The sequence below is a fragment of the Pseudophryne corroboree genome, chromosome 6 (genome assembly GCF_028390025.1).
Source record: "Pseudophryne corroboree isolate aPseCor3 chromosome 6, aPseCor3.hap2, whole genome shotgun sequence".
Classification (NCBI taxonomy): Eukaryota; Metazoa; Chordata; class Amphibia; order Anura; family Myobatrachidae; genus Pseudophryne; species Pseudophryne corroboree.
The window spans coordinates 430,776,244-430,797,591 of NC_086449.1; the positions used below are offsets into that span (position 1 = coordinate 430,776,244).

The window sequence follows — 21,348 nt, forward strand, 5'->3', positions numbered from 1 at the left end:
CCACTGGAGGCACAAACGGGGGCTGACTATGCAGCACTCCCTTAACAAAAGTCTGAACTTCAGGCAGTGAAGCCAGTTCAATTTTGGAAGAAAATCGATAGAGCCGAAATCTGGACCTTAATGGAACCCAATTTTAGGCCCATAGTCACCTCTGACTGTAGTAAGTGCAGAAATCGACCTAGCTGAAATTTCTCCTTTGGGGCCTTCCTGGCCTCGCAGTATGCAACATATTTCCGCCATATGCGGTGATAATGGTTTGCGTTCACTTCTTTCCTAGCTTCAAATAGCGTAGGGATAACTTCCTCCGGAATTCCCTTTTCCTTCAGGATCCGGCGTTCAACCGCCATGCCGTCAACGCAGCCGCGGTACGTCTTGGAACAGACAGGCCCCCTGCTGCAGCAGGTCCTGTCTGAGCGGCAGAGGCCATGGGTCCTCTGAGATCATTTCTTGGAGTTCTGGTTACCAAGCTCTTCTTGGCCAACCCGGAACAATGAGTATAGTTCTTACTCCTCTCCTTCTTATTATTCTCATTACCCTGGGTAAGAGAGGAAGAGAAGGGAACACATACACCGACTGCTACACTTACGGTGTTACCAGAGCGTCCACAGCTATCGCCTGAGGGTCCTTGACCTGGCGCAATATCTTTGTAACTTTTAGTTGAGGCGGGACGCCATCATGTCCACCTGTGGCCTTTCCCAACGGTGTACAATCATTTGGAAGACTTCTGGATGAAGTCCCCACTCTCCCGGGTGGAGGTTTCTTAGTTGTCCACTCCGGGAATGAACACTGCTGACAGTGCTAACACATGATTTTCCGCCCCTCGGAGAATCCTTGTGGCTTCTGCCATCGCCATCCTGCTTCTTGTGCAGCCCTGTCGGTTTACATGAGCGACCGCTGTGATGTTGTCTGACTGGATCAGCATCGGCCGGTGTTTAAGCAGGGGTCTAGCCTGACTTAGGGCATTGTAAATGGCCCTCAGTTCCAGAATATTTATGTGTAGGGAAGTCTCCTGACTTTTCCATAGCCTTGGAAGATCCTTCCCTGTGTGACTGCCCCCCAGCCTCGAAGGCTGGCATCCGTGGTCACCAGGACCCAGTCCTGTATGCCGAATCTGCGGCCCCCTAGAAGATGAGCACTCTGCAGCCACCACAACAGCGACACCCTGACCCTTGGAGACAGGGTTATCCGCCGATGCATCTGAAGATGCGACCCGGACCACTTGTCCAACAGATCCCACTGGAAAATCCTTGCATGGGACCTGGCGAATGGAATTTCTTCGTAAGAAGCTACCATCTTTCCCAGGGCTCGCGTGCATTGATGCACCGACACCTGTATACGTATTAGGAGGTCTCTGTCTAGAGACAACAACTCCTTGGACTTCTCCTCCGGGAGAAACCCTTTTTATCCTGTTCTGTGTCCAGAACCATACCCAGGAATAGTAGACGCGTCGTAGGAACCAGCTGCGACTTTGGAATATTCAGAATCCAGCCGTGCTGTTGTAGCACTTCCCGAGATAGTGCTACTCCGACGAATAACTGCTCCCTGGACCTCGCCTTTATAAGGAGATCGTCCAAGTACGGATAATTATTTTGGCCATTACCTTGGTAAATACCTTGGTGCCGGGGACAGACCAACGGCAACGTCTGGAATTGGTAATGACAATCCTGTACCACAATATTGAGGTACTCCTGGTGAAGAGGGTAAATAGGGACATGCAGGTAATCATCCTTGATGTCCAGTGATACCATGAAATTCTCCAGGCTTGCAATAATCTCCCTGAGCGATTCCATTTTGAACTTGAACCTTCGTATATAAGTGTTCAAGGCTTTCAATTTTAGAATGGGTCTCACCGAACCGTCTGGTTTCGGTACCACAACATTTTGGAATAGTTACCCCGGCCTTGTTGAAGGAGGGGTACCTTGCTTTCACCTGCTGGAAGTACAGCTTGTGAATCGCCGCCAGTACTACCTTTCTCCGAGGGCAGCTGGCAAGGCTGATGTGAGGTAACGGCGAGGGGGAGTCGCCTCGAACTCCAGCCTGTAACCCTGTGATACTATTTGCAGAACCTAGAGATCCACCTGTGGGCAAGCCCACTGGTCCCTGAAGTTCCCGAGACGCGCCCCTACCGCACCTGTCTCCACCTGTGGAGCCCCAGCGTCATGCGGTGGACTCAGAGAAAGCGGGGGAAGATTTTTGATCCTAGGAACTGGCTGCTGGTGCAGCTTTTTTCCTTCTTCCCTTGTCTCTGTGCAGAAAGGAAGCGCCTTTGACCCGCTTGCTTTTCTGAAGCCGAAAGGACTGTACCTGAAAATACGGTGCTTTCTTAGGCTGTGAGGAAACCTGAGGTAAAAAAAAAAATTTCCCAGCTGTTGCTGTGGATACGAGGTCCCAGAGACCATCCCCAAACAATTCCTCACCCTTATAAGGCAGAATCTCCATGTGCCTTTTACAGGCAGCATCACCTGTCCACTGCCGGGTTTCTAATACCCTCCTGGCAGAATGGACATTGCATTAATTCTGGATGCCAGCCGGCAAATATCCCTCTGTGCATCCTTTATATATAAGACAACGTCTTAAATATGCTCAGTGTTAGCAAAATATTATCCCTGTCTTAGCGTATTAATATTATCTGACAGGGTATCAGACCACGCTGCAGCAGCCCTATTTATGCTGAGGCAATTGCAGGTCTCAGTATATAACCTGAGTGTGTAAATACAGACTTCAGGATCGCCTCCTGCTTTTTATCAGCAGGTTCCTGCAAGGTGGCCGTATCCTAAGACGGCAGTGCCACCTTTTGACAAACGTGTGAGCGCCTTATCCACCCTAAGGGATATCTCCCAACGTGACCTATCCTCTGGCGGGAAAGGGTACGCCATCAGTAACTTTTTAGAAATTACCAGTTTCTTATCGGGGGAAACCACGCTTCTTTACACACTTCATTCATTCATCTGATGGGGGAACAAAACACTGGCTGCTTTTTCTGCCCAAAAATAAAACCCCTTTTATGTGGTACTTGGGTTCATGTCAGAAAATGCGTAACACATTTTTCATTGCCGAGATCATGTAACGGATGTTCCTAGTGGATTGTGTATCTGTCTCAACCTCGTCGCCACCGGAGTCAGACTCCGTGTCGACATCTGTGTCTGCCATCTGAGGTAACGGGCGTTTTTTGAGCCCCTGATGGCCTTTGAGACGCCTGGGCAGGCGCGGGCTGAGAAGCCGGCTGTCCCACAGCTGTTACGTCATCCAGCCTTTTATGTAAGGAGTTGACACTGTCGGTTAATACCTTCCACCTATCCATCCACTCAGGTGTCGGCCCCACAGGGGGCGACATCCCATTTATCGGCCTCTGCTCCGCCTCCACGTAACCTTCCTCATCCAACATGTCGACACAGCCGTACCGACACACCGCACACACACAGGGAATGCTCTGACTGAGGACAGGACCCCACAAAGTCCTTTGGGGAGACAGAGAGAGAGTATGCCAGCACACACCAGAGCGCTATATAATGCGCTATAACTGAGTGATTTTTCCCCAAATAGCTGCTTGTATACATATATTGCGCCTAAATTTAGTGCCCCCCCCCCTCTCTTTTTAACCCTTTGAGCCTGAAAACTACAGGGGAGAGCCTGGGGAGCTGTCTTCCAGCTGCACTGTGAAGAGAAAATGGCGCCAGTGTGCTGAGGGAGAAGCCCCGCCCCTTTTTCAACTGACATTCTCCCGCTTTTTCTGGAATACTGGCAGGGGTAATTTTACATCTATATAGCCTCTAGGACATGGGTCTTCAACCTGTGGCCCTCCAGCTGCTGCGGAACTACACATCCCACCATGCCCTGCCACAGTTTTGCTATTAAGGCATGGTAAAACTGAGGCAGGGCATGCTGGGATGTGTAGTTCCGCAGCAGCTGGAGGGCCACAGGTTGAAGACCTATGCTCTAGGACTATATATGATGTAGATTTGCCAGCCAAGGTGTCATATATTGCCCTCAGGGCGCCCCCCCCAGCGCCCTGCACCCATCAGTGACCGGAGTGTGAGGTGTACATGAGGAGCAATGGCGCACAGCTGCAATGCTGTGCGCTACCTTGGTGAAGACCGAAGTCTTCTGCCGCCGATTTTCCAGACTCTTCATGCTTCTGGCTCTGTAAGGGGGACGGCGGCGCGGCTCCGGGAACGAACACCAAGGTCGGGTCCTGCGGTCGATCCCTCTGGAGCTAATGGTGTCCAGTAGCCTAAGAAGCCCAAACTACCACCTGTTAGGTAGGTTCGCTTCTTCTCCCCTTAGTCCCTCGCTGCAGTGAGTCTGTTGCCAGCAGATCTCACTGTAAAATAAAAAACCTAAATATACTTTCTTTCTAGGAGCTCAGGAGAGCCCCTAGTGTGCATCCAGCTCAGCCGGGCACAAGAATCTAACTGAGGTCTGGAGGAGGGTCTTGGTGGGAGGAGCCAGTGCACACCAGGTAGTCCTAAAGCTTTCTTTAGTTGTGCCCAGTCTCCTGCAGAGCCGCTAATCCCCATGGTCCTTACAGAGTCCCAGCATCCACTTAGGACGTCAGAGAAAATCTGTTCAACCAGTTGAACAATTGTCATTTGCTCCCATACATTACCAGATTTTCCTTCCAACCAACCAACTAGCCAGATGGTTGGACAGATTACCTCAAGGTGTATGACCAGCTAAAACTGGGTACACACTGGAGCGATGTGTACCCGGACGATAAGACCAACATCATATTAGCTATACACATCAGAAAGATGTAATGAAGGACAGAACAATCCCTTGTTCCGTCCTTCATTACACTGCACAGTGCAGCATGCCATATCGTCCGATTGGCCGTGCAGCACAGCCGACCTGTGAGATTGCCAACAACCTCAATCCGACAGATATATCTTTCTGATTCAGCTGGAAAGGACAGATTGGGTAGATATCACTCCAGTGTGTATCCAGCTCTAGAACCTTAATTGCATACACGCTTGGGCCAGTGCAGTTTAGGGATGACATTCCATAGTTGTAAAACATCAATGGCCATCAACCAATGGTTTTGTCATCGATGACAGAGACTCAATGGTTCTTTGCCATCGATGGCCGAGTAGAATACTTTTTTTTTTTTTTTACCTGCACAGGCCCCTGATTACCTGCCAAGCATCACCCTTTTTTTATTGGCCTGTGGCCCTGCCAGCGGTGTCTATCGACTGGTGCTCAACATAGATGTTTTAAGTGTCATCGATGAGCAGCCCACCAATGGCTATCGCTAGTACAGTTTATTATTAACCTCACATTTAATGGCAACAGTATACCTTAAGTAACAGGTTCCACTGGCATATTTTGTGAAGCGTACTGAACCTTATGAACTGCAGTACATACAGAATACTGGTCTCACACAGACACAAGCCAATTCTATTCTTCAACACAGCTTCTAAGATTACTAATTGGCATTTTTAGCTTTTATGTAGTTTTCCAAAATGGACAGATCAGTCAGTCATGTAATACATATAACCCGTAGTGGGATCACTGATGTCTGACAGTATGGTTGGCAGAGTAGTAATTGACATCAAGCCTGATATTTTTGCTTCCCTGAAAATTATCTTAACAGAAGTGTTATACCATACCAAAAATCTAGGCCCCATATAGGCACATATTGTTAGTTTGCATAACTTATTACAACAGTCCATTAACCTACAATACTAAGAAAAGAGTTGGGGCAGAATATAACTTGAGCTTATGTAGAGCTGGAAAACCAGTTACCATGATGTGTAACCACATCCAATAACTCAAACTTTATTAACATTTTCACACAATTTAGAAAAGCAGTAACAGGAAAACACAAAAGATTCCAATTAAAATGACACTATTGAGTCAAACCAATTGGGCGAGAGTTGGGAGAGGTTTCATGAAACTCGCACTATTCACAGAACTCAAAGCAGAGGTTTGCGAGCAGTCAGCCATATGCGACGTGAGAAGTGCATGAGAGTGGGTGACCTTCCTGGACCCCCCCCCCCCCCCCCAAAAAAAAAAAAATGACAGTTTAGTTTGCAGAATCGGACAGAGGGCAGTTATAAGAAAAGTACTGGAGATTTTTATAAGGTGTTAAATGGCTGGTTTGTACATTTTGTAAGGAAAATAAGAGAATATATATCTATCTATATCTATCTCTCAACACAATTTTTGAGAGGCACTCCTCAGCTTTGTAAATAATTTCCACAGCTACAACTGCATGCTTTCAACGTTTCAGGTGCACTTTATTAGCACCTTTCGTCAGGATCCTGACGAAAGGTGCTAATAAAGTGCACCTGAAACGTTGAAAGCATGCAGTTGTAGCTGTGGAAATTATTTACAAAGCCGAGGAGTGCCTCTCAAAAATTGTGTTGCTGTACATTGTGCCCTAGAGGTTCGGAGGGGGCACCCAGGTACTATCTGTTACTGTTTTATGGAGTGACGGTCAAAATTGCTGGAAAAAAAAAAATATATATATATATATATATATATATACACATACACACACACACATAAAATTATTGAAAATGCTGGAAAAAAAATTGCATTACGGGTACTTTGTGACAAAAAAACAACTAAATTCAAGGTGCATACAGCAATGAAAAAGTAGATTTTGAGGTAATCCGAGGCTGAAAACAAAAGACAATTATTGGACTAATTAAGCTTACAATTGCCTAATGGTCTCAGTGGTGGTGGGGGGAAACCAAGGGGAGTTCTGCATTGTGTCCTGACATTTTAACAAAAAAAAAAAAAAAAAAAAAAGGGAAAATTTCCCTACCATCTCAAACCCTCACTGAGGGGCTAACATAAAAATGGGAGCTTACTCTGCTTGGCTTAATTGGATTGCACAATTCAAATTTGCGGGGAAAACTGTAACTCCCACCTAACAGGATTGACCCCTAAGGATGTTCTAGTAAAAGAAAATGCTACATTAAAGGGGGGTACTCACGGAGCGATATTCTAAGCAATCTGACTCGATTGCTTAGAATATCAGCATGATCGCTCCGTGTGTAGCCCCCTCAGCGATAGCGATGCGCGGACCCGCACATCGCTGCTGCTAGATTGGCCTGCATGCAGGCCAATCTAGCAGGTCGCTCACTTCACCCGCTGGGTGAAGTGAGCGGCCCCCCGTCTCCCCCCGCATGCTCAGCACAGATCACGCTATGCTGAGCGGCGGGAGAGATATGTGTGCTGAGCGGTTCGCTCAGCACACATCTCTTCCTGCATCGGCCCATCTATATGGGCCTTTAGGCTGGGTACCTCCCTAGGGGGTAGTGTCAAGGTGTATTTTAGGAACAATACACATAATATCAATAAAGGAAAATAGTTACAAGCTTTTCTTAAGTAACAATTTTTGTAACGAGTTTCAAAAAAAAGAATTAGACAACAATATTTGGAAGGAGTTTTATTTACTCAATAAGTTACTAAGGAATGAACAAAAACCATTTAGTCTGATGCAACAAACTGGAGGGGAAATTTTTAAAATAGCCATTCTAATGCCATCAGTTTTAAAAGGGGGGACCCAAAACCATTAGCACATTTTTGCTGTAAAGTGACAAAATGATTTTAGATACAGTATTTATGGTTTATTGCATATCAGGGTACGTGGATATGTTCAATATGGGCAAGCTTGAACACAAAAGGTCTGTTAAAGGACAAAATAAGTCCCTTTCCACAGGAACACTATATGTAAACCAAGGGACAGCATAATCTAAGAAAAATAGTATAGATTGGCAGGATTTTGTAACTGCTGTACCAAAAACAAGAAGGTAGACATTCCTGCAGAACAAGTTCTTGAACCTACCAGGCACCAGATAGGCAACATAGCACCAGTTTTTTTTATCAATGATCACGTTTATGCCATCAGTCTGACATATGGGTTCAGTGAGGACTTCAGTCATTCATGGCCTAAACTGAAATGTTAGGGTTATCCTTCAACAGTCAAGTTAGCACCAAAAAAGTAAAGCAATATCCTTCTGAGGAAGTTTTGTAGAAAATGTAACAATATCTTGCACCAATGCCACTATATACAAGCTATCCCTTGCCCTATTCCACTGAAAACAGGATTTGCATTTCTTCTCAAATTCAATCTTTATTACATCACACTTAAAAATGGGAAGGGGAAAAAAAAAAAAAAAATATATATATATATAGAAAAGGAAACCCTGAACAACTAAGTCTAAATTTGTTCATTAGGCTTGGCACATACTGTACATGTATATATAACAAACTGGTCTCAACACCAGTCTAAACAGTTTTAAACAAACTTGCGATTAACTTGACACAAATATGTTACAAAAAAAAAAAAAAAAAAAAAAAAATTTGCATAAAGGGCCATCCAGCCCATCACAGTTCTTAACCATCAAGACGCTTTCAAAATACTTGGCAAATGGTGCAAAAGGAACACAAGTCGTAAGTATAAAAAGCAAAGTGAAACGATAGACAGTACAAAACAAGTCTTTGGATAGGGGTTAGAGTTGAACTCCGGATTTTCTTGAGGTAGTTGCCGGCCACAATGTCTCAGACATCTCTGGAAAGATCATCTTTGCACACAAGTTTACCTGTTGGTACTGTAGGTCATTGCGAAACATGCATTATGCAATAGTCACTCCAGCTAGCAGTTCTCTCTCTGCCAGTGTCATCCTTACACCGGAACCCCGGTTCTGCCGGGTGGCAGACTGCCGCTCAGTCCGGGTGATGAGGTCCCAGCAGCACCCGGTGAAAGCTGCCCCTATATCGCAGCGACTCCGCAGGCTACCGGTAGACGTGGTGAGATCCCCGGGATCCCCCCGTGCACCAGATCCCTTTATCCCTAGTAGTAAGCCGTTACAGTAAAGTGCAGTGAGAGACAAGGAATCCAGGGAACATGTAAACAGGGGGACTGATCTCCGGAGCGGCCACCTCCAGAGCGAGTAGTCCAGCATGGAAAGTGCACAGGGGCCAAGTAGGATCCCGGAGGATCTCAGGATGAAGACACCAGTGGGTAGCGGCGAATCAACACCACGGGCTGCAGATTCACCTGCAGGATCGCCTGAGCCCTTCTCCGCGCAGCGGCCACCGTGGCATCGCAGGACACGTCCCGGACCCGTATGGTGGGGAAGGCGGTGAGCTTAGGGGCGGCCGCTCTCCAGATCTCCTCCAGCGATCCACACAGAACCTCGGAAGGAGTCGGACTGCTGCAGCCGCTGCTGCCGCCGCTGGTGCCGGACTCCTCGCTGGCCGCGCTCCTGCTGCCTCGCCGGCGCCTCTTGCTGCTGGTCAGCCGGGCGCCTCTCCGCCTCCTCTTCACCGGCTGCTTCTTGGCCGGGGCGGGCGCCGGCTCTGTGGATCTCTTGCGGGAGAGCTGACTGGGGTCCGGCACCACCGAGCGGCAGGAGGAGTAGCCGTAGACGTCCTTGCTCCGCAGGATGACCGGGGAGAAGTCCCGCTTCAGGCTGCACAGGAAGTTCCACAGCTCCGTGTCCGAGCTCATGAACTGCTTGGACCCCGGGACGAAGATCTCCAGCGCGTCCTCCAGCGGCTTGGTGCCGGCGAACAGCAGCTGCGAGCGGGAGTACACAACTTTCTCGTCTTCCATCTTCCCGGCGCCTTTGTCTGTTCCCGGTCTGAGCGGGCAAAGAGTTAAATCAATTACGGAGAGGGGGAGGAAAATAAAACTTGGCTGCTGCCAAAACGACGTGCGGCGCCCCCCTCCTGGCCGCCGGCCTCACAGCAAGCAGCGAGCTCCAATACGATGGCGGAGACAAAGATGGCTTCTTCCAACGGCCCCTACCGTTGGCTATATAGCTGCTTCTTTGAAATACGACATACCCCAGCCCCGCCCATTACTGGGATCCGGTGCTCTTATTAGTCCAATGACTCACAGTGGAATCGTGATTGGACGGCGGCGAGACAATGGGATGGGCTTTTGCGGGCGTGGAGGGGGTGCTCGGTGGAGCAATACATGGCGAACCCAATCTTCCTGACTGATGTCGGCCATGTTGCCTAGCACTTGGCTGGCCGCTTGGGGAGGGCTTACTTTGTTTGATGTTGTGTCTTAAATACTTTTGTTTCTGTTTGTTTTTGTAACAGGGAAAAAGCATTTTCCATCAGCTATCCACATACACAGTGCATAAGTTCTTTGTAATAGGCTACATACAAGGGAACTATGGGGGTAATTCAGACCTGATCATTTTTGCACAGCGGCTGATCAGGTCCAAACTGCGCATGCGTATGCACCGCAATGCCCAGGCGCGTCACACGGGTACATAGTGGATCGCCGCTCAGCAATGGGTTTGTGCGACAGATCAGTTCACACGGGCGATCGCAAGGAGATTGACAGGAAGAGGGCGTTTGTGGGTGTCAACTGACCGTTTTCTGGGAGTGTCTGGAAAACGCAGGCGTGTCCATACGTTTGCAGGGGTGGATCCTGACATCTATTACGGTCCAGGACAGGCTGGGTAAGTGCTGGGCTGCTCAGAGTCTGCACAAAATCTGTTTGTACAGCTCTGCTACACATGCGTTTGCACACTTGCACAGCTAAAATACACTGACCCTGTAGGCGGTGACTATCTTGATTGCAGCAGTGTAAAAATCGCTTCTTAGCGATAAGGACTGAATTAGCCCTACAGTATGTGGCTTCTGCAACTAAGCATCATTTGGAACCAAACCCTTATCAATAGGATCATATATGTAAACATAGCCAAGGTTTCTGTTGCACTTTTGTTGGAAAAACTACAATAATGTATATAGTATACAAATCAATTGACCATAGGAAGTACCTTATACTTAAGGTACATATATATATATATATATATATATATATATATATATAATGAAAAATGTTTATATGGAACATTAAACATGGTGATAGACTGAGGGGTTCCAAGCTGTATGGAGTAATGCCTTGGCAGTCACAATATTGACTGTGTGGTAAATTATATGTGGTACCCAACAGGTGCCCCCTATTGTGACTGCTGCCAGCTGTATAGGGACACCAGAGTTAACAAACCCCTCTCACTGTTACATCAGCACCAGCACAAATGCCACAGACACTAGGACACGGGTAAGTGGAGCAGCAGTGTTCGGAGAGCAGGAGGACAGATGTGTGTCAGTTGGTTCACCCCTGAACTGGGGGTTTGGCCTAGAGAGCAGAAACTGAAAGTAGGCAGAGTTATCTCCTGAGGTGATTGCTGAGAAGTTCCCTGAGGAGATCGGTGATGGAGTGAGGGGAGAGACCGTGTTGTGAGAGGAAGCTGTGGCAGAGGGCAGGAGTCAGCTGAGGGAGCATCGGTGCTGCTGCCAGAGAGCCTGGATGGATGATCGCGGTGCAGAGCTGGTGAAGGGACCGCCGTTGAGGGAAAACTCACCTGCGGCTGCACAACCAAGTCACCGGGAAAAACGTCAGTGACAGGCGCCGGGTAGGAGGGTCCAGCTGAGTGCCAGAGACACAGTGCATGCCTGAAGTGCTGAGGGCAGGAGACAAGTAAGCCAAATGGTCATGTACCACAAGTCCCAGAACACCTCAACATAAACTAGGCATCGCCCAGCTATTCAGACAGACAGAAGTCAGGGTCTGACAGAACCATACCTCCCAACATGTCCCTCTCCAGGCTGTTGGGCTGTGCAAAGTGCCATCGCCGTCACCCCTACTTTGCAGAAAAACAATAAGTATATTTCTCTGACGTCCTAGTGGATGCTGGGCACTCCGTAAGGACCATGGGGAAGAGACGGGCTCCGCAGGAGACTGGGCACTCTAAAAGAAAGATTAGGTACTATCTGGTGTGCACTGGCTCCTCCCACTATGACCCTCCTCCAGACCTCAGTTAGATTTCTGTGCCCGGCCGAGCTGGATGCACACTAGGGGCTCTCCTGAGCTCCTAGAAAGAAAGTTTATTTTAGGTTTTTTATTTTACAGTGAGACCTGCTGGCAACAGGCTCACTGCATCGAGGGACTAAGGGGAGAAGAAGCGAACCTACCTGCTTGCAGCTAGCTTGGGCTTCTTAGGCTACTGGACACCATTAGCTCCAGAGGGATCGACCGCATGGAACTGGCCTTGGTGTTCGTTCCCGGACCCGCGCCGCCGTCCCCCTTACAGAGCCAGAAGCAAGAAGAGGTCCGGAAAATCGGCGGCAGAAGACATCAGTCTTCACCAAGGTAGCGCACAGCACTGCAGCTGTGCCCCATTGCTCCTCATACACACTTCACACTCCGGTCACTGAGGGGGGGGGCGCCCTGAGCAGCAATAAAAACACCTTGGCTGGCAAATATATCACAATATATAGCCCCAGAGGCTATATATATATATGTGATAAATACCCCTGCCAGAATCCATAAAAAAGCGGGAGAAAAGTCCGCAAAAAAGGGGCGGAGCTATCTCCCTCAGCACACTGGCGCCATTTTCTCTTCACAGTGCAGCTGGAAGACAGCTCCCCAGGCTCTCCCCTGTAGTTTGCAGGCTCAAAGGGTTAAAAAGAGAGGGGGGGGCACTAAATTTAGGCGCAATATTGTATATACAAGCAGCTATTGGGAAAAATTCACTCAATATAGTGTTAATCCCTAAATTATATAGCGTTCTGATGTGTGCTGGCATACTCTCTCTCTCTGTCTCCCCAAAGGGCTGTGTTGGGTCCTGTCCTCAGTCAGAGCATTCCCTGTGTGTGTGCGGTGTGTCGGTACGGCTGTGTCGACACGTTTGATGAGGAGGCTTATGTGGTGGCAGAGCAGATGCCGATAAATGTGATGTCGCCCCCTGTGGGGTCGACACCAGAGTGGATGGATAGGTGGAAGGTATAAACCGACAGTGTCAACTCCTTACATAAAAGGCTGGATGATGTAACAGCTGTGGGACAGCCGGCTTCTCAGCCCGCGCCTGCCCAGGCGTCTCAAAGGCCATCAGGGGCTCAAAAACGCCCGCTCCCTCAGATGGCAGACACAGATGTCGACACGGAGTCTGACTCCAGTGTCGACGAGGTTGAGACATATACACAATCCACTAGGAACATCCGTTACATGATCCCGGCAATAAAAAATGTGTTACACATTTCTGACATTAACCCAAGTACCACTAAAAAAGGGTTTTATGTTTGGGTAGAAAAAGCAGGCAGTGTTTTGTTCCCCCATCAAATGAGTGAATGAAGTGTGAAAAAGCCTGGGTTCCCCCGATAAAAAACTGGTAATTTCTAAAAAGTTACTGATGGCGTACCCTTTCCCGCCAGAGGATAAGTTACGCTGGGAGATATCCCTTAGGGTGGATAAGGCGCTCACACGTTTTGTCAAAAAAGGTGGCACTGCCGTCTTAGGATACGGCCACTTTGAAGGTACCTGCTGATAAAAAGCAGGAGGCTATCCTGAAGTCTGTATTTACACACTCAGGTACTAGACTGAGACCTGCAGATAGTGCTGCTGCAGCGTGGTCTGTGACCCTGTCAAACAGGGATACTATTTTGCGAACATAAGAGCATATTAAAGACGTCGTCTTATATATGAGGGATGCACAGAGGTATATTTTGCCGGCTGGCATCCAGAATTAATGCAATGTCCATTCTGTCAGGAGGGTATTAGAGACCCGACACTGGACAGGTGATGCTGACTTTAAAAGGCACATAGAGCCTTATAAGGGTGAGGAATTGTTTGGGGATGGTCTCTGGGACCTCGTATCCACAGCAACAGCTGGGCAGAAATTTTTTAACCTCAGGTTTCCTCACAGCCTAAGAAAGCACCGTATTATCAGGTACAGTCCTTTCGGCTTCAGAAAAGCAAGCGGGTCAAAGGCGCTTCCTTTCTGCACAGAGACGAGGGAAGAGGGAAAAAGCTGCACCAGTCAGCCAGTTCCCAGAATCAAAATTCTTCCCCCGCTTCCTCTGAGTCCACCGCATGACGCGGGGGCTCCACAGGCGTAGCCAGTTACGGTGGGGGGCCGCCTAAAAAATTTCAGCGATCAGTGGGCTCGCTCACAGGTGGATCCCTGGATCCTTCAAGTAGTATCTCAGGGGTACAAGCTGGAATTCGAGGCGTCTCCCCCCCGCCGTTTCCTCAAATCTGCCTTGCCGACAACTCCCTCAGGCAGGGAGGCTGTGCTAGAGGCAATTCACAATCTGTATTCCCAGCAGGTGATAGTCAAGGTGCCCCTACTTCAACAAGGACGGGGTTACTATTCCACACTGTTTGTGGTACCGAAACCGGACGGTTCGGTGAGACCCATTTTAAATTTGAAATCCTTGAACACATACATAAAAAAATTCAAGTTCAAGATGGAATCGCTCAGGGCGGTTATTGCAAGCCTGGAGGAGGGGGATAACATGGTATCCCTGGACATCAAGGATGCTTACCTACATGTCCCCATTTACCATCCTCACCAGGAGTACCTCAGATTTATGGTACAGGATTGCCATTACCAATTCCAAACACTGCCGTTTGGACTGTCCACGGCACCGAGGGTCTTTACCAAGGTAATGGCAGAAATTATGATACTCCTTCGAAAAAAGGGAGTTTTAATTATCCCGTACTTGGACGATCTCCTTATAAAGGCGAGGTCCAAGGAGCAGTTGTTGGTCGGAGTAGCACTATCTCGGGAAGTGCTACAACAGCACGGATGGATTCTATACATTCCAAAGTCACAGCTGGTTCCTACCACACGCCTACTGTTCCTGGGGATGGTTCTGGACACAGAACAGAAAAAAGTGTTTCTCCCGCAGGAGAAAGCCAAGGAGCTGTTATCTCTAGTCAGAGACCTCCTGAAACCAAAACAGGTATCGGTGCATCACTGCACACGAGTCCTGGGAAAAATGGTAGCTTCTTACGAAGCAGAATTCCATTCGGCAGGTTCCATGCAAGAACCTTTCAGTGGGACCTCTTGGACAAGTGGTCGGGATCGCATCTTCAGATGCATCGGCTGATAACCCTGTCTCCAAGGACCAGGGTATCTCTACTGTTGTGGCTGCAGAGTGCTCATCTTCAAGAGGGCCGCAGATTCGGCATACAGGACTGGGTCCTGGTAACCACGGATGCCAGCCTTGGAGGCTGGGGGGCAGTCACACAGGGAAAAAATTTCCAAGGACTTTGGTCAAGTCAGAAGTCGTCCCTACACATAAATGTTCTGGAACTGAGGGCCATTTACAATGCCCTAAGTCTGGCAAGGCCTCTGCTTCAAAACCAGCCGGTACTGATCCAATCAGACAACATCACGGCAGTCGCCCATGTAAACCGACAGGGCGGCACAAGAAGCAGGATGGCGATGGCAGAAGCCACAAGGATTCTCCGATGGGCGGAAAATCACGTCTTAGCACTGTCAGCAGTGTTCATACCGGGAGTGGACAACTGGGAAGCAGACTTCCTCAGCAGACACGACCTACACCCGGGAGAGTGGGGACTTCATCCAGAAGTCTTCCAACTGTTGGTAAACCGTTGGGAAAGGCCACAGGTGGACATGATGGCGTCCCGCCTAAACAAAAAACTAGATATTGCGCCAGGTCAAGGGACCCTCAGGCAATAGCTGTGGACGCTCTAGTGACACCGTGGGTGTACCAGTCGGTTTATGTATTCCCTCCTCTGCCTCTCATACCAAAGGTACTGAGAATAATAAGAAAACGAGGAGTAAGAACGATACTCGTGGTTCCGGATGGGCCAAGAAGAGCTTGGTACCCAGAACTTCAAGAAATGTTATCAGAGGACCCATGGCCTCTACCGCTCAGACAGGATCTGCTACAGCAGGGGCCCTGTCTGTTCCAAGACTTACCGCGGCTGCGTTTGACGGCATGGCGGTTGAATTCCGGATCCTAAAGGAAAAGGGCTTTCCGGAGGAAGTCATTCCTACGCTGATAAAAGCCAGGAAAGAAGTAACCGCAAACCATTATCACCGTATTTGGCGAAAATATGTTGCGTGGTGTGAGGCCAGGAAGGCCCCAACAGAGGAATTTCATCTGGGTCGTTTTCTGCACTTCCTACAGTCAGGAGTGACTATGGGCCTAAACTTGGGTTCCATTAAGGTCCAAATTTCGGCTCTGTCGATTTTCTTCCAGAAAGAACTGGCTTCACTGCCTGGAGTTCAGACATTTGTAAAGGGAGTGCTACATATTCAGCCCCCTTTTGTGCCTCCTGTGGCACCTTGGGATCTCAACGTGGTGTTGAGTTTCCTAAAATCACATTGGTTTGAGCCACTTAAAACTGTGGATTTGAAATATCTCACGTGGAAAGTGGTCATGTTATTGGCCTTGGCTTCGGCCAGGCGTGTGTCAGAATTGGCGGCTTTGTCATGTAAAAGCCCTTATCTGATTTTCCATATGGGTAGGGCAGAATTGAGGACATCGTCCCCAGTTTCTCCCTAAGGTGGTATCAGCTTTTCACTTGAACCAACCTATTGTAGTGCCTGCGGCTACTAGGGACTTGGAAGATTCCAAGTTACTGGACGTAGTCAGGGCCTTAAAAATTTATATTTCCAGGACGGCTGGAGTCAGGAAAACTGACTCGCTTTTTATCCTGTAAGCACCCAACAAAATAGGTGCTCCTGCTTCTAAGCAGACTATTGCTCGCTGAATTTGTAGCACAATTCAGCTGGAGCATTCTGCGGCTGGATTGCCGCATCCTAAATCAGTAAAAGCCCATTCCACGAGGAAAGTGGGCTCATCTTGGGCGGCTGCCCGAGGGGTCTCGGCTTTACAACTTTGCCGAGCTGCAACTTGGTCAGGGGCAAACACGTTTGCTAAATTCTACAAATTTGATACCCTGGCTGAGGAGGACCTTGAGTTCTCTCATTCGGTGCTGCAGAGTCATCCGCACTCTCCCGCCCATTTGGGAGCTTTGGTATAATCCCCATGGTACTTACGGAGTTCCCAGCATCCACTAGGACGTCAGAGAAAATAAGATTTTACTCACCGGTAAATCTATTTCTCGTAGTCCGTAGTGGATGCTGTGCGCCCATCCCAAGTGCGGATTGTCTGCAATACTTGTATGTAGTTATTGCCTAACTAAGGGTTATTGTTGAGCCATCTGTTGAGAGGCTCAGTTATATTTCATACTGTTAACTGGGTATAGTATCACGAGTTATACGGTGTGATTGGTGTGGCTGGTATGAGTCTTACCCGGGATTCAAAATCCTTCCTTATTGTGTCAGCTCTTCCGGGCACAGTATCCTAACTGAGGTCTGGAGGAGGGTCATAGTGGGAGGAGCCAGTGCACACCAGACAGTACCTAATCTTTCTTTTAGAGTGCCCAGTCTCCTGCGGAGCCAGTCTATTCCCCATGGTCCTTACGGAGTGCCCAGCATCCACTACGGACTACGAGAAATAGATTTACCGGTGAGTAAAATCTTATTTTTTTCAATTTTAAACACACATAGCACAGTATAGGGTTAAATATGATCCAGCGTTAAAGGTGGGTGGCCGTTTTCTCCACTGCTGCACATTCCCAATTTTTTCACAACATGTGACGGTGGTAGTATGAGTGGCTGGCGTGCCGTCAGTGGGGCGAGCGCAAATGAGCCCCTTGTGGGCACGGTTTCACGCTACGCACTACTCTATTTATTCTCCCTCCAGGGGGGTCATGGACCCCCAAGAGGGAGAATACTTGTCGGTATGCCGGGTGTTGGGATTCTGGCGCCAGTATACTGAGCACCGGGATCCCAACAGGCGGCATACTGAATGCCACCCATGGTGACGATACTGGCAGTCAGGATCCTGAACATCTGACCACAGGAGTTGAGTATGCAGTCAGGGAAGGGGGGTTAGGGTAGGGAGGGGGGAAGCTTAGGGTTAGGCTGTGGGGTTATCCACCACCCAGGGGGACTTAGAGTTATGTACTTACGTATGTACTTGGTGACAGGGTAGGGGGAGTATCATAATGACCAATTATGTTCAGGATTGCCACGCTCAGAATGTCTGCATTGAGAACCACGTGATACAGTTTTCACTGCTTTATATATAGATTAATGTAACTTGTTGCAGAGTTAAGCTAATGTGTAGGTGGGTTAATGCCACAAACACATGTTTGCTAGCGCTGCTCTTTTTATGCACGCTCATTTGTTTTATCTCATCTTCACAGTTTTCAACATTCCACCTAGAAGGAAGAAACTGAACAAAGCGGAGCAAGTAGCTAAAGCAATGACAAATGTCCTTGTTGAACAACTCAGAGAGATGGACACTGCTATTTTCCGCACAGGAGGATGCAAGGCTTGACAGGTTTATAGAGGCCGAGCGCCAAATGCAAGACACATTTATTACCCAAGTCATGACAATGCAGGAACGCATGAGTAGAGAGCAGCATGAGCGTCATAGGGAATTGCAACAAATGAACATGGCGTTCTTTAAACGTTTGATCAATACTTCGAAAGCCCCAACACAACACCACAGCTCACAATACCCCGAGCAGGGTTTTTCCACATTTAATCCTGGCCCATACTATGCCCCAAGTACTGCAGCATCTAACGCACAGTGGGGGTCATTCCGAGTTGTTCACTCGCTTGCAGTTTTTAGCAGTCGTGCAAACGCTATGCCGCCTCCCACTGGGAGTGTATTTTAGCTTAGTAGAAGTGCAAACGAAAGGATCGCTACAAAAAAAAATTGTGCAGTTTTAGAGTAGCTCCAGACCTACTCAGCGCTTGCAATTACTTCAGACTGTTTAGTTCCGGATTTGACGTCACAAACACGCCCTGCGTTCGGCCAGCCACGCCTGCGTTTTTCCTGGCACGCCTGCTTTTTTTAGAGCACTCCCTGAAAACGGACAGTTGACAATCATTCTGCAGCTGCCATTGCGACTGAAAAGCTTCGCTAGACCTTGTGTAAAAATACATCGGCCGTTGTGAAAGTACGTTGCGCGTGCGCACTGCGCCGCATACGCATGCTCAGAAGTGCCGGTTTGTTACTTAATCGCAGCGCAGCGAACATTTTCAGCTAGCAATCAACTCGGAATGACCCCCAAAGTTCCGAGTTCAGTGTATACCGCAATTTAACTTGAACTTATGGGCACATTTATCAATGAGTGCTACATTTCACTATGAGTGATAAATTACACCATCCAAACAGCTCCCAGATGTTTTTTTTTTTCTAACAGATGGCAGTTAGGAGCTTATTGGCTGAAGCAACCTATCACTCACAGTGAAATTTATCACTTGTTTATGTACAACTGTTTGTGCATTATGTTTAATTATAACGGTTTATTTTATTGCAATTTTTGTTTGGGATGGAGATGGTACGGGATGAGTGAGGGTTTCTTATGGCTGTTGTGTTTATTTTGTATAGTGTGTACAAACCTCGAAACAAAGTTATTTTTCTTACATCCTAGAGAATGCTGGGGTTCCATTTAGTACCATGGGGTATAGATGGGTCCTTTGGGAGCCATGGGAACTTTAAGAGTTTAATAGTGTGGGCTGGCTCCTTCCTCTATGCCCCTCCTACCAGACTCAGTTTAAAAAATGTGCCAGGAGGAGCCGGTCACAGCTAGGGGAGCTCTTAGGAGTTTTTCTAGTTTTATTATTTTCTGAGTTTAGTTAGGTACAGGCAGGCGCTGGCAACAGCCTACCTGCTTCGTGGGACTTAGGGGGGAGTAGGAACCAACTCTAGAAGTTAATGGTTCTCTACCTCCGCTGACAGAACACTGAGCTCTTGAGGGTGTTGATCGCAAGCCCACGAGGTGACCGCTCACTCCCGCAGCACGGCCGCCACCCCCTAACAGAGCCAGAAGAAAGAAGAGTGGTGAGTACAGCGCCGGCAGCTCGGAGAGCGGGTCGCCGGCGAGAATGGCGGCACAAGGTTGGGTATGCGGATTTTCTGGGATTACTCTTGGAGGATCTGAGGCCTCTATCTCTTTGCGATGACCTTCAACAGGGGCCGTTTGCTTATCGCTTATCAAGATTTACCGCAGCTACGTTTGACGGCATGGAGGTTTAACGTCAGATCTTAGCTCGGAAAGGCATTCCGAAAATGGTCATTCCAACAGGCTAGGAAGGAAGTAACGTCAAAACATTACCATTGGATTTGGTAAAAAGTATGTGTCTTGGTGTGAATCCAAGTTTCCTATGGTGGAGTTTCATCTAGTACGTTTTCTCCTCTTTCTGCAAGCAGGTGTGGATGTGGACCTACGCATGGTGTAAACGCTGGTTTACTTACAGGACTAAAAAGCATATACCTTAAACACACTTGATACACTTTAATATTGAGCTGCTGCGGCCGCAGTAATTAACCTTTCACCTTTATATTATTTACAAACCTTACGTACACAAGCTCGCACAGTGTATGCACTCTGCGTAAGTACGCCGAAAGGGCGTAGGGACTACACAGTTTGCGTACACAGGCCTATACGCTGTTAGCACAATGCAGCAGCCCGAGTGGCTGTAAATACACTTTAAACCTTAGCAAGGAAATGGAACACGACACCAATTGTAATTCAAAACTAGATTGGGGTCTAACCCACCAACGGTTCTTTACTTGCAGGGGGTTGCAATAACAAAACAATACAATACAATACAATAATGGCTACAGTCAATGGTACATACTTGTTTGATTTCGCCTGCGCTTCCCAGTCTGGTCCTCAGTCATCAGGGTAGATGACCTTTAGAGTCTGTGTGTGACCAGGCATGCAGCTGGCTCTTTTATACAATCTTCCAAAACTTAACACAATGAATACTGTAATCTCTTTGTCCATTGGACACAGGGATGGTCATTTACAGTACAGGAGAGGTCATAAATTGGTTTGAATAGGTGGGCGATGTCTGTTCCAGATGCACTTGTGGGTGGTCTCCTCTGGCTTCCCGCCACATACCAAATGTACAGTAAATACAGTTTATATTTATATTCTGCTCCTGCGCATAACTATACACAGGAGCGTGCGATCTTCTGCAAACCAACACCAGAATATTACCCTTAAAATACCCTACAGCTGGATACCAAACACAACCTTATAACCTTGTTCTGTCCCCTCCTATCCTGTAAAGGTGAATCCCTTTGTTCTGATACCATTTAAACTGTTGTAACTTGCTGGTGTGATGCAGGGAGACTATGTGTACATTGTGCACTATTTGGATTAAATATGTAATGTGTTTTGATGGCTTTTCCATGCGTTCACAAACTCTACCGTAAATACTCATACCACGCGCTAATACAGAGGACCGCGGGAACGACCATACGCAAATTGCGAATATGCGCACGCACAGTAGAACAAGTACACGCGCGGAGGCCATCTGTGTGTAGTTTGTACATGATGTGTGTATTGCAATATTTTTCGACTTCGACAGTCCACCCTTTGGCAGTCACCAATAACTGCCACTACCTAATCAATAAACAGAAAAATATCGATACAATATATATACAGAAGCTTGGATGATCGGGGGAGAGTTGTAGGTGGGAAATGTATGACCTAGTGGGATAGTTAAAGCATGTATGTATGAA

General features: G+C 47.9%; 1 protein-coding gene across 1 annotated transcript; it reads right to left on the reverse strand.

Moving 5' to 3' along the window:
• Positions 1-7,381: 7,381 nt before the first annotated feature.
• CCDC71L (coiled-coil domain containing 71 like) lies at positions 7,382-9,807 on the reverse strand. The gene has a single exon (XM_063927051.1). The coding sequence runs from the start codon at positions 9,566-9,568 to the stop codon at positions 8,954-8,956; it is 615 nt and encodes a 204-aa protein (XP_063783121.1). The 5' UTR covers positions 9,569-9,807; the 3' UTR covers positions 7,382-8,953.
• Between the last annotated feature and the right edge of the window lie 11,541 nt (positions 9,808-21,348).

Coding starts and splice junctions, on each gene's coding strand:
- CCDC71L (XM_063927051.1), bottom strand. CDS start 9,568: ATGGAAGACGAGAAAGTTGTGTACTCCCGCTCGCAGCTGCTGTTCGCC.